The 12,821-nt window shown below is 50.5% G+C and overlaps 1 protein-coding gene across 2 annotated transcripts in view; it reads left to right on the forward strand.

Moving 5' to 3' along the window:
• The first annotated feature begins 3,149 nt into the window (after window positions 1-3,149).
• The window catches only part of Rbpms2 (RNA binding protein, mRNA processing factor 2), a 32,304-nt gene continuing 22,632 nt past the window's right edge, over window positions 3,150-12,821 (forward strand). For both annotated transcript variants that reach the window (XM_059268125.1, XM_059268127.1), the window contains exon 1: window positions 3,150-3,518. In XM_059268125.1, coding sequence (XP_059124108.1) covers window positions 3,450-3,518 — 69 coding nt within the window. In that variant the 5' untranslated portion in view covers window positions 3,150-3,449. The remainder of the gene's footprint in view (window positions 3,519-12,821) is intronic.

Consider the following 12,821-nt stretch of genomic DNA (forward strand, 5'->3'; position numbering starts at 1 on the left):
GCACTACACATACTCAGGCACGGACACTTACATAAAAGGAGATTTTTTTGTTTGTGTCCCCCCCACAACAGGGTTTCTCTGTGTAATCCTGGCTGTCCTGAAACTCACTCTGTAGACCAGGCTAGTCTCAAATTCAGAGATCTACCTGCCTCCGCCTCCCCAGTGCTGGGACTAAAGCCAAGCATCACTACACCCAGCAAAGAATATTCTTTTTTTTTTTTTTTTTCATTTTTTGCTTATGAAAGCAAGTAAAAAAGAAAATGAAAATAATATTTAACAAGAGATAGTAATGTTAAATAAAAAATAAGATATAGCCAGGCGGTGGTGGCCCACGCCTTTAATCCCAGCACTCAGAGGCAGATTTCTGAGTTCAGGGACAGACTGGTCTACAGAGTGAGTTCCAGGACAGCCAGGACTGTTACATAGAGAAACCCTGTCTTGAAAAACAAACAAACAAACAAACAAACAAACAAACAAATGATAACATATAATGGGGATTAAGCAATTACTCTTTTCCCCCAGTGCTAGAGATTGTATACAGAGCTTTATGCATGCCAAGCTGGTCCTATACCCCAGCTCTGTTCTGTAGACATGGAGGGACAAGGCACCAGCCAGTCAGTTCAGCAGGGAAAAGTGCTTGCCACCAAGGCTAAAGACTGGAGTTCGATTCCTGGGACTCACCTGGAGAAGGAGAAAACCAACATCTTCAAATTGTCTTCTAACAGCCACACAAGTATCAAGACATATATGTCCCAACTTCACAAATAATTTCAAGGGAAGTGCTTAGATGCGTGTAATCCTATTTCTTGAGGGTCAGAGGCAGGGGGATTAAGAGTTCAACCTACTCAACAAAACAGGCCCTGTCTCAATAAAATGGGGAGGTGGACACCAAAAATTGAGTGAAGAATCTGTTACAAGAAAAGTGTAAAGTGTGTGCTCTCAATAGGGTGAATTTTGGTTTTTAAAGTATTCAGAGAGAAAGGACTAGAGGATATATTAACCTTGTGCATCAGATGGCAGGACCGGGCTTCATTTTCAGAGTTTTCAGTACTTACAAAGTGTGCATTAGCATTAAAAAGAAGTATTACTTTTAAAAACATTACCAGTTTCCTAACGTGAAAAATGCAATGATGGGGGCCCATGCCTCATCTGTCACTTCTTTGGGGTCTCAGCTTCCCCATCTATAAAATGGAGCCCTTAACCACAAGATGCCTATTAGAAAAACAAAAAAACAACCCCACCCCACCCCCCAAAAAAAAGGAAAAAGAAAAATTCAAATCAATCCTATAGGGGATACCTAAGTTTAGAAAACTGTGTTTCTCTTCTGGAAAAAGCCCGAGCTACAGAAGATTTTTCTACAGAAGGATCCTAAGGGGAGGGAGGAAGGGGAATTCCTCTTTGGCAAAGGAAGACGTCAAGGGCCTTATGGGAAGATCTGCAGGAGGGGAAAATGTGGTAGAGGTATCTGAGGACTCACAAGATTGGTACCACCTGGAGATGCCGGAAGCGGGAAGGACGAAAACTGGAAGAATGGAGTACCCCTCCCCCAGGCCACAGTAGGGGCTCAACAATATTTCCCAAATGGGTGAATATATCACCAGCAAAAACCTCAATTTACTTACCTGTGAGATGATATATTAGGATGACAAGCTATCAGGGAGGTCGGCCACAGCTCAGCTCTCACGCGTGATGGAGCTAACTGTATTTGGCAGGTCGGCGCAGGGAAATTCTCAGGGTCTAAGCCACTGCCCAAGGTCAAGGTACCTAACTGGTACAAGGGTGCAAACCAAGGCTTTTCATGTCCACCGCCTCTAAGCGCGGGCTCCCGCCCCAAATCCCGATACTAAGACCCACGTTAAGTCGGGGCAGCAGATCGCACCCGGGGATGCCTGACCCGGGCCAGCTCCCCTCCCGTCTCAGCTCTGGCTGCTGAAGCATGATCGGGGGGCGGGGGGTGGGGGCACAGGAAAGGACCCCAGGGCTCCGGGGCTCCGCAGGGCCGTCAGGGCCACTGCTGTTCCAGTGCGACTTCAGGTAGGGGCGGGTTTTCACTAGGTGCAGAATAGCAGACGGTCCTGGTCAGTATTTACACCGCGGGGGGAAAACCCGACCCTAAGGCCGCGCCCCAGCCCCCGCTGGGTGGGAGTCTAGGTGACCCCGCCCTAGGCGTCAGCATGCTCTTCCCTCCCCCACCCTGGGGTTCGGAATTGGAGCGGAAAAAGAGCGAGTCGTGAGGAGTCTTAAAAGTGGGGTGGAGGTAACGAATGGGAACCTTCTAGGTCATTGGAGGTACCTCTTCCTGTAGGTGAAAACGAGCAGGCTCCCTAACCCTCCTCTTAGAGTTGATAGGGGGTGGTGGGGGGTGAGAATTGGTATTCTAATTCCCAACCCTCGGGGCTGGAAGCCTCGGGCCAGAGAGGGGAAGTGATTTCCTCAAGGTCACTCAGCAGAACCACTCCGTGCCTCGCTCAAGATCAGGTGTTTGCCGCCCTCCCCCTTCCCCGCCTTCCCCCCTAGAACTCGGCCCTCCGCCGCCGCCGCCGCCGCCGCCGTCGCCGCGCGCGCGCGAGGGGAACGCGCCGGGCCGGTCCCCCACCGGAATTTGGGGTGTGTGTGTGTGTGTGTGTGTGTGTGTGTGTGTGTGTGTGCTCATGACAGCCTCCAACCCCACGTCAGGGTTTGAAACCCGGGAGCACCGCCGCCTTGGCTGGGGATGCAGCGTGCCGGGCACCTCCAGCTCCACCCAAGCCCGCGCGGCTCCTTTAAGAAAAGTTCTCTGGCAGAGTTCATCAAAGTTTAAAAACTCGCCTTGGAGAAGGGAATGGCGGGGTGGTGGGGGTGGCGGCGGCGAGGAGAGCCGGGTGCGGGAGAGAGGAAGGGAGAGGGGGGTCGGCCGGCCGAGGGAGCGGCGACGGGAAACCGCCCGCCCGCCCGCCCGGGAGCTCCGGGAGGCAGGGAGGCCGGAGCGCGGCGGCCGGGGCCGGGGCGAGCCCGCAGTGGGCTGCGGGGATTGGCTGCGCGTTCCCCCGGAGACCGCGGGGCGGGGGCGGGGCGGGCCGGGCCCCAGCTGAGGCCGGTTCCGGCGCCCGCCCCCTCCCCCGGCGCCCGCCCCCCGCCGCCGCCGCCGCCGCCGCCGCCGCCGCGGGCGCACTCGCGGGCCGCAGTGAAAAGCCGGAGGCGGCGGCCGCTCGGGCTGCGCGCGGGTTCCCGGTGCCTTCCCCCCCCACCCGCTTCGGCCGCCTCCCGCACCCTCCAAACTTCATGTGACCCCCCCCCTCCTCCTCCCTCCTTTCTCCTTAGCTGGACGCGGCAGCCGTCCGTCTCCGCACGAGCCGTGCCGCACGCTCCTCGGGGGGCGCACCGCTCGCCGCGCCCCTGCCCACCTCGGGGCCCGGGCGTCCCGCTCCCCTCTCCGCGGCCCTCCTCCCCCCCCCTCTCCTCCCCTCACCATGAGCAGCGTGAAGCCGGACGTCGAGCACTGCACCGGCACGGGCCCCGGCGGCCCGCTGGAGGAGGAGGTGGGTGTGCGGCCGCGGGCGGGACGGGGCGCGCGTGAGGTGCACGCGGAGGAGGTGGGCGCGGGAGCAGGGCACGCGGGGCCCGGGGCGGCGCGAGGCCGTGCGGGCCACCGCTCCCGGCGCCTTCCCGCCGCTGCCCTTCGCCCCCGGGGACGAGCGGCTCCTGTCCCGCTGGCGGGGGCGTGCGGCCTGGACTGGCCCGGCGGGGCCGGCATTGTCTTCCCCGCCCTGCCGGGCTCGAGGAAGGGCGCGCGTCGGCCGCCATCCGGGGGACCCCCGTGGTGGGCTTGCGGGGGCCTCGCGGGTCCTCGGCCCGCTGCCCGCGTTCCCCACGCCGGCTCCCGCGTGCGGCTTGCGCGCGCGCTTCGGCTGAGGAGCGCCTCATGGGTGGCCTGGACCCCCCTCCTCCCCATCCCCGGCTGGAAGGAGCTGAGAGGGATTATTGAGGTGGGCATGCGGGAGACGTGCTCGCCCTTCAGGCTTTCCCACCCTGACCCCTCCCCGTGACCTTGGAGGCCGGGCCAGCTGCCCTGCGCCTAGGTTCTCGAGAGCCGTAGTCCTAGTGGGCAGGCGGGCAGGCGGGCGGGTTTGCCTCCCAGTCCCAGAACTTGGGTTTCTGCAGAGATGAGCCAGCAATTTAATTAATTACAGTCAGGAAAGAGGGAACTTGGAAACACCGAGTCTCCCCTGTTCTCGCCCTTTGACCTAGTAGCCAAGCCAGGACCCCAAACTGTCCTGGGTGGGATCCTTCAAAGAGAGGTGACATCATCTTGTCCAGCCGCCCTGTGCGGCTTAGGAGACCGCGTCGAGGAACCACCAGCGCCTGTCGGTTTCAGGGGCTGGTGAGGGCGACGCACATGTGGGGGATGAAAACTTTAAAGATACCTGCGCGTGGAGGATAGGCAGGCAGGCAGGCAGGCAGAATTAGTATGAAAAGGGGGCAGGCTTCTGGGCTCCTAAGGAGCTCCTTTGGCAGTGCTGTGTCACTCGGGGCTGAGAGACCCTTCCTGCCCCGCCCTGGCATGCTCTTGCCCAGGAAACCAAGGGTCAGTTATCCAGCCCTAGCGCCCTTCCCTTTGGTCTGGGGTAGAAACCGCAGAGGCCCTTAATGTTTCTTGCTGGTTGTGCTATGGTTTGCCACCGAATGGCCTCCTGTTGGGCAGCAGAGGCCTGCATCCCCCCTCAGTGCACCAGGGACCTGACATCTTGATGATCTAGGTTTGGATCCTGCTTTGGGCACAAGGAGGCAGAGAATTACATGCAACGATTCACTTCACTCAAGCGATGGGAACGGAGGGTCTGGCATCTCTCTGGCTAGAGTAATAAAGAGTGGTGGCCGGTTTTGTTTTCTGTTAGCTTTGTCCTCTTTGGACCTTAATGTCTGCAGGCCCCTTGGGGTCCTTCACCCCATCCTGAACTACCTTTTAGAATCTCCCATGAGAATTGGGGGAGTGATGAGTGCGTGTTGTTTGCTGGTGTGTCTGTGATCTCAGCTTGTTTTTTTTTTGTTTTTGTTTTTTTTTTTTTTATTATTATTTTTTTTTTATTCATTTATTTATTATGTATACAGCATATGTGACTGCAGGGCAGAAGAGGGCACCAGATCTCATTCAAGGTGGTTGTGAGCCACCATGTGGTTGCTGGGAATTGAACTCAGGACCTCTGGAAGAGCAGTCAGTGCTCTTAACCTCTGAGCCATCTCTCCAGCCCCGATCTCAGCTTGTTTTCTCACCCCTTGTGCTGAAATTGGGATGGGGAGCAGTGGTTCCTCAAGTTGCGCAAGGATCGACCCCAATCTTGCATCTCTTAAAAGGCTGGCCTTCAGCAGGGACTTCATACTGAAAGTCTGACCAGATCCTCAGACCCACGGTTCTGGGTGGGAATTAAACGTTGGTCACACTGAAGAGTTGGAAAAAGTGTGTGGGCCTTGTCTACTTTTTTGTTTGTGTTTGTTTTGTTTTCGACACAGGGATTCTCTGTGTAGACCCTGATGTCCTGGAACTCAGTCTGTAGACCAGGCTGGCTTCGAACTCACAGAGATCCTCCTGCCTCTGCGTCCTGAGTGCTGGGATTAAAGGCTTGGGCCACCACCACCTTGAGTCTTGGCTACTTTTCAAAATTCCCTTTCTGGGAAAGAGGATATTCAAAAAGTAGAGTCACTGCTCTTCCTATGGACCTTGGGGTATGCTATAGCCTTGATGGTTCAAAGAGTCCTGTGGTGGTACCAGCAGAGGGACATGGGCTTGGATTTAGTGTTTAGCAGAGTTCTGGTGGTCAGCAGGTCCTCATTTGGGTAGCATATACACTAAAATTAGAATAATAAAGGGCCGATTAGCATGGCTCTGTTAAAGAAGAAATGAAATCTCATGAAGCATTTCATATTTTAAAAAAAATAGAACTGGTGAAATGGCTTACTGGGTAAAGGTGTTGGCTACCAAGCCAGATTACCTGGTCCTTGGAATCTCCATGGTGGAGAGAGAGAATGGATACCTGGAAGTTGTCCTCTTGTCTGTACATATGCACCCTGACAGTCATTCTCCACCACCACATAACAACCATTAAAGTATAATTGAAAATTTTGAAATAAAAGAAAACTGGGGGCTTGGTGATCTCCTGGTGTCCAGTGTCGGTTCCAGTCTCCCTTCCTTCAGCAGCATTCTGGCCCAGGAATTCTCAGCTCTGTCTCCTTTTGGTTGCTTGGGGGAAACTAGTCTGCTTTAGTTTAGATGGTCCCAGGCAGTCAGTTTTACAATCCCTAAGAGCCATCATCCAGATAATGCTGTTAACATTGGTGATTTACTGCTGTGGCTGAAACTGGCTCTTCCTAATCATCTATTGATTAGCTATAACAAGCCTAGAGAAGTAAAAACTACTGTCCTTTTAACGTCTCATTTCCTAAGGGTACCAGGTTGCAGGAGAATGATGCATTTCCTCAGTGCTAGGAGGAATCCCTTACTTTGAACTGCCTCTTGCAGTCAGTCAGGTTTCCCTGCTTGCTTCTTGCTCTACCCAAGGAGCTTCATCCATATTGTGAGCATCAGGTTCCTTCTCTGGAATACAGATAAAAGGTTGCAGGTGGGGGTGGGGTGTGTGTGAGAGGAGGACTTGCCTGGCAGTGGTGGTATGTCTAATCCAGTGGCACCATAGTGACACTATGAAGTTAGAGGTTAGCTCTCCCTGAGATGAGGATGAGTAGAGTTGGAGGTTGTGTAGTGAGTGGAAAGGGCGTTCCAAAAAGTATGGCATAGGTCAAAAGATGATTCCCAAGACAGAGACAGGAGAATCCTAGGTTCAAGGCTAACTTGGCTACATAGTGAGGCCGTATTTCAAAAGCAAAGCTGGGGAGCAGGGTCGCATGGATTATGAGACCTCATGGTTTATTTGAGTAACTACCAGTAGTTTGTTACGTGGAGAATTAGCAAACACCACATCATGAAAAGCCTGAGAGCATGTGAAGGAGGGAGAAAGCTGCCATTTTCTTGCACTTGAGCAGATGTGTTAAAAGCTTTGATACCCTTTGGAGGCTAAAGAGGACAGTGGGGAATTAAGGGGAGAAGCTGAAGTTCCCGTTTGGTCTAAGGCTATATCCTCTTCCAGGTGGGTCTTGATGGAGTACCAGATAATGTCACATAGACCCTGAAAATCTTGCTTAAATTCTAGTGACTCTACTGGATAATCCTAGTGATTGTCCTGGATGGCTAGGTATTAGTGTCTCTGGAGAGCAATGTGTGTGGTGTTTATATATTGAGAGGATCTTGCTACATTGCCCAGGCTGGCTTAGCATGCTAGGCTGACCTGAAACAATGTAGCTCAGTCCTCATGACCTCAAATTCTTGAACCTCCTGCCTCAGCCTTCTAAAAACTGGGATTACAGATATGTACTGCTACACTCAGTGTTACTGAAAACTACTTTATTGCAGTATGATTGACACTGATAAAGCTACATTTATCCAACATGTAATTTGAGTTTTTTGAGTTTGGAGACTTGGCTATAGTTACTTTTTGTATTTGTTTTGTTTTAAGGATTGATAACAAGGCATCACCTATGCTAAGCAAGGGGTTTGTCACTGAGTTGCATCCCAGTCCCTACAGTAATTTTTTTTTTTTTTTTTTTTTTTAAAGATTTATTTATTTATTATGTATACAGTGTTCTGCCTGCATGTACGCCTGCAAGCCAGAAGAGGGCACCAGATCTCATTACGGATGGTTGTGAGCCACCATGTGGTTGCTGGGAATTGAACTCAGGACCTCTGGAAGAGCAGCCAGTGCTCTTAACCTCTGAGCCATCTCTCCAGCCCCCGTAATTTTGTTTTTAATAGCCCTGGCTGGCTTAGAACTTGGCCTGCCTCTGCCTCCCAGGTGCTGGGATTAATCTACAGTACTTTTTAATTAGGAAGCATCCTTAGGTCATTGAAGTATAATATTTGGATTCCTGAGTTGAGGATATAAGTTTCTAAGACTTTAAAGATGTTTGTTTATAAGACAGGGTCTCATTATCTAACCCTGGATGACCTGAAACTAACAGAGATCCTCTTCCTCCTCTTCCTCCTTCTCCTTCCCCAATGCTGGGATTAAAGGCATGTGCCATCACTCCCACCTTGTAAAGAAGTTTTATGTTAACCTAGTTGTAAACTGTAGAATGTCAGGAGTGGCCAAGGTATCTGTAATTGAACCTATGGTTGCTACCCTCCTTTCCCATAGTGGCTGGGGTGTGAGAGGATGTCAGGAAACAGGTCCCTGGCACCTCTGAGAAGTTAGAGCTTAATCTTCCTCTCTGAGGTGTGGGTAAGTAGGGGAGGGTATTAGGCCTGCAGGGATGGACAGGTGAAGGTTAGTCTAAATCAGCAGTTCTCAAATGGTGGGTCATGACCCCTTTGGGGTTGCGTGTCACATATTTACATTGTGATTCATAACAGTAGCAAAATTACAGTTAAGAAGTAGCAATAGAAATATTTTATGGTGGGGGGGTCATCACAACATGAGGGACTGAACTGTATTAAAGGGTTGCAGCATCAGGAAGGTTGAGAACCGTTGGTCTAAAGGAATTCTGGAGTTAAGGGTGTGGCTTGGCATCTTCCCTCTTTTTCCCCCCCAAATTTATGTTTTAGTTATGTATAAAGTATATGTGTGAGTCACTGTATGTGAGTACAGTGCCATGTAGGCCAGGAGGGGGCATCAGATCCTCTGGACTGGGATTACAGGTGGGTGCAGGGAATTGGATTTAGGTATCATGCAGGCTCAGTAACAGTTGTGCCATCACTCCAGCCCCCCACCTCCCCTTTTCTCTGACATCAGAAACATTTGAAAGATATTCATGATGGTTCATGCATGTAACTCCAGTTCTTAAGAAGTAGAGACAGGAAGACTGTCTCAAGTTCAAGGCCAGCCAGCTACATAAGGATTTCTAAGCCAGTGAGGGCTACAGAGCAAGAGCATGCCTCAGTACACACACCAAAGCCAAACAAAGCTAGATGTGGTGTTGAATGCTTCAAATCTCAGCGTTTGGGAAGTAGCAAGAGGGATGGGAGTTCAAGGTCATTGGCTGTATTGTAAGTTGGTGTCCTGGTCAGTGTTCCCTTGCTGTGAAGACGCACTGTGGCCAAGGCAACTCATATAAAAGAAAAAAGTGAAAGCATTTAACCAGGGGCTTGCTTACAGTTTAGGAGGTTTAGTCCATTATCATCATAATGGGAAGCATGGCAGCAAGGTGGGGAGGAAGGAAGGGAGGGAGGGAGGGATTGAGTTTGGCAGGCTTTAGAAATCTCAAAGCCCACCCACCCCCAGTCACACACTTCCTCCAACTAGGCCACACCTCCTAATCCTTTCAAATCGTGCCACTCCCTGGTGACTAAGCATTCAAATATATGAGCCTGTGGGGACCATTTTTTTTTTTTTCAGACCACCACAGTTGGATTACCTTGGGCTACTGAGACCCTTTCTTCCCACAAAAGACCAGCATGGTGGCCCACACCTTTTAATCCCAGTACTTGGGAGGCAGAGGCAGGCAGATAGCCTCTTCTATACAGCAAGTTCCAGGCAAACCAGGGCTACACAGAGAAAACAAAAGACAAAGAACCCCCCTCCCCAAACAACAAGACAACCCCCTCCCCCAACAACAACACATTTAAAAGACCCTGGGACATCTTGGTGCTTGTTGGCAAGCTTTTCAATATGAGGGAAGGAAGTCTTCTATACTTCCAGGCACTTACCTAGGCATGACCCAGGCAAGTGGACCCAGGAGGATTCTGTGAGGAGGTCAGTCTCCTCTCCTGTCTAGGGGCTGTTGTGAATGTGTCTGTCTTCTCAGCTCAGAGAGGTAGATAGTTAAAAAGAGTAAGCCTGTCTGCAGTGTGTGTGCCCTGGGCATTGTGCTGAGTATCTCTCCATCTTAATTTCTACTTTCACAATAGCACTGCCAAGTCCTTACATTATCACTTTTATAAAAGAGGAAACGGAGCTGAGAGAGGTTTGCTTTCATAGGGCTGTTAAGTGGTGAGTTTAGAGTCAGTGTTCAACCACATATTGTACCTCTTCTGTTTTACATTAGGGCTGGTGAGGTAGGGTGGGGAAGAGCAGAAAAGGTGTCTGTAATCAGTTACTGTTTTTCCTGGTGCTGGTGATCAAACCCAGAGCTTTGTACTTGCCAATCAGATATCCTGTGTCTGAGCATCTACCCTTGCGGCCCCCCAAAAAGAAAAAAAAAATGTTTTGTTTTGTTTTGTTTCGAGACAGGGTCTTTGCCTTAGTAATACTAGAACTTGTTAAGTAGACCAGGCTGGCCTCAAACTCACAGAGATCTGCTTGCCTTTGCCTCTGGAGTGCTGGGTTTAAATCATCATCATGCAACCACAAATTTTGAGGGTTGTGCTCTGGGTCATGTTTGTGTCCCAAAAGTAGAGGGACCTAGTGAATGAGTCCAGGCCATTTGTTCTTGGTTTGATGGCAACCTAAGACTGGGTGGCAGTGGAAGGTGAGGGATCAGCTCCAGCCGAAAGACTGATTTTATCATACATGTTTAGAATTGCCATAGTCTAGGAGTAATGAAAATGACTCAGTTATATTTTAAAGTCTCTACAGGAGTCATAACCCTTAGTCATTCGTACATGGGACCCCCTTGCCACAGACTGCTGTGTGCATCTTAATTAAAGAAATGAATGGTCTGGCTCTCAAGAGACTACTGCTATCCTAGAGATATTCAAACTGAAAGAAAAAAAAAACCACATGATCATCTCATTAGATGCTGAAAAAGCCTTTGACAAAATCCAACACCCCTTCATGATAAAGGTCTTAGATCAGGAATACAAGGAACATTCCTAAACATAAAAAGGCAATTTACAGCAAGCCAACAGCCACCATCAAATTAAACGGAGGGAAACTCAAAGCGATTCCACTAAAATCAGGAACAAGACAAGGCTATCCACTCTCCCCATATTTATTCAATATAGTACTCCACGTTCTAGCTAGAGCAATAAGACAACAAAAGGAGATCAAAGGGATACAAATTGGAAAGGAGAAGTCAAACTTTCACTATTTGCAGATGATATGATAGTATACATAAGTGACCCCAAAATTCTACCAGGGAACTCCTACAGCTGATAAACTCCTTCAGTAAAGTGGCAGGATACCCCACTTAGTGTTTGAAAATGCTGGCTTCCTCCATCTTCTGGGTTGGTGTTGCTAAGTTCCATAAGTAGGCCACAGCATGGATGGAAGATTCTGCCTTTTCTTTGTTTTAAGCCACTTATCCCATTGGGTCCTGGACCAATAGAGAGGGAGAAGGCAGTCCCTGACTCAAAGCCATCCAGAACTGAGCTGAATTGCTGTGTGGTGGCGTGGCCTGCCCTGCCGTTGCTTGCTTCTTCTGTTCTGCTATTGATCATAAGCACTAGCCACATTGAGCTCCATGTCAGCTCTCCACGATCTGACTATGGCCACCCCTTGCCATATGGATGCTTAGTCACCAGGGAGTGGAACTCTTTGATAGGATTAGAAGGATTAGGAGGTGGCTTTATTGGAGGAAGTGTGTCACTAGGGGTGGGCTTTGAGGTTTTCAAAAGCCCACATCCTGTCCAGTGTTTCTTTCTTTTTCTCTATTGACTTGTGGATCAGGATGTAGCTCTCAGCAACTACCCCAGTGTCATGTATGTTGCCATGCTCCTGCCGTGATGATCATGGACTAAACCTCTGAAACTGTCAGCCAGCCCCATTCAATGTTTTCTTTTGTAAGAGCGCCTTGGTCATGGTGTCTCTTCACAGCCATGGAACAGTGACTAAGCCGCTAGGCATATAGGCAAGTGATAGATCATGATAGCTGATCACACAGCAGCAGGAGGAATGGGGCAGTAGGTGGATTTGTGAGGCTTCCTTTAATGCCCAGGGAGCCTTGCCTCTGGGTGTGGCCTCTGGTTTTGCTTGGAGCCACATGGAAATCAGGACCCATTGCATCTGTCTCCAGCATCCTGCTGTAGCACCCACTCTGCACAGCATGGCACTTCATGTCAGCTCTGGTTTTCTGAATGAGACATAGGTCAGTGCACATGACAGGCTTTGACTGATTGTGTTCATAAAACATGAAGCCTTCTCTCCTGAGGCTAGGGCTGGCTTAGAGGATGAAGTCTGAAGCCTTACATAGTCCTTTATACACGACCAGCTGTGTTTCTCCCCTTAGATAACTTGCTGTTACCTTAGCTCGATTGTCCCCAGTCTCTGCCCTTCCCACTCCTCTATGTAGTCAATATTCTAGGGTATGTTTTACAGCCTAGAGGGGAAGAGCCCCAAATTTTCCAGGCAACTCTAGGTCACAGGCCATCTAATCCCTGAGCTGGTTTGTCTGTAAAATGGGGGCCCAGTACCTGTTTCACCTGCGACATCAAAAGGAGTGTCAGGCTCACAAGCCAGTGTGGTTGGTTCATATGGATGAGTATAACCACAAAGTGTGGGTCGGAATACACCCTCACAGCCAGCCTCTGAGGATATGTAATCGGGGGCTGGAGTTTGCCGGGCAGTCAAAGTAATAGGACGGACACTGAGGCCTAGGTCTTTCCACCAGGTCTGATGCTGTGGGATGAAGTGCCTGGAAAAGATCTGGTTAGTGAGTTAGGGAGCCCCTGAGCCACCCCAGAGCTCCGTAGGAAGCAGAGGAAGCATGTCCTCAGAGCACTGGACTCCAGGGAGCCTGTGTCTCTGGGTTCACAGCCACTGCCTACCACTGTGTACTGCTTGCTCTTTCCTTGTGTCCTCTCTTAGTACCTTATAAGTCCTGGGTCTGCGGGCCATGTTGCTGCATTCCATCCACCCCGCGTC

This window comes from Peromyscus eremicus, chromosome 7 (assembly GCF_949786415.1).
Source record: "Peromyscus eremicus chromosome 7, PerEre_H2_v1, whole genome shotgun sequence".
Classification (NCBI taxonomy): Eukaryota; Metazoa; Chordata; class Mammalia; order Rodentia; family Cricetidae; genus Peromyscus; species Peromyscus eremicus.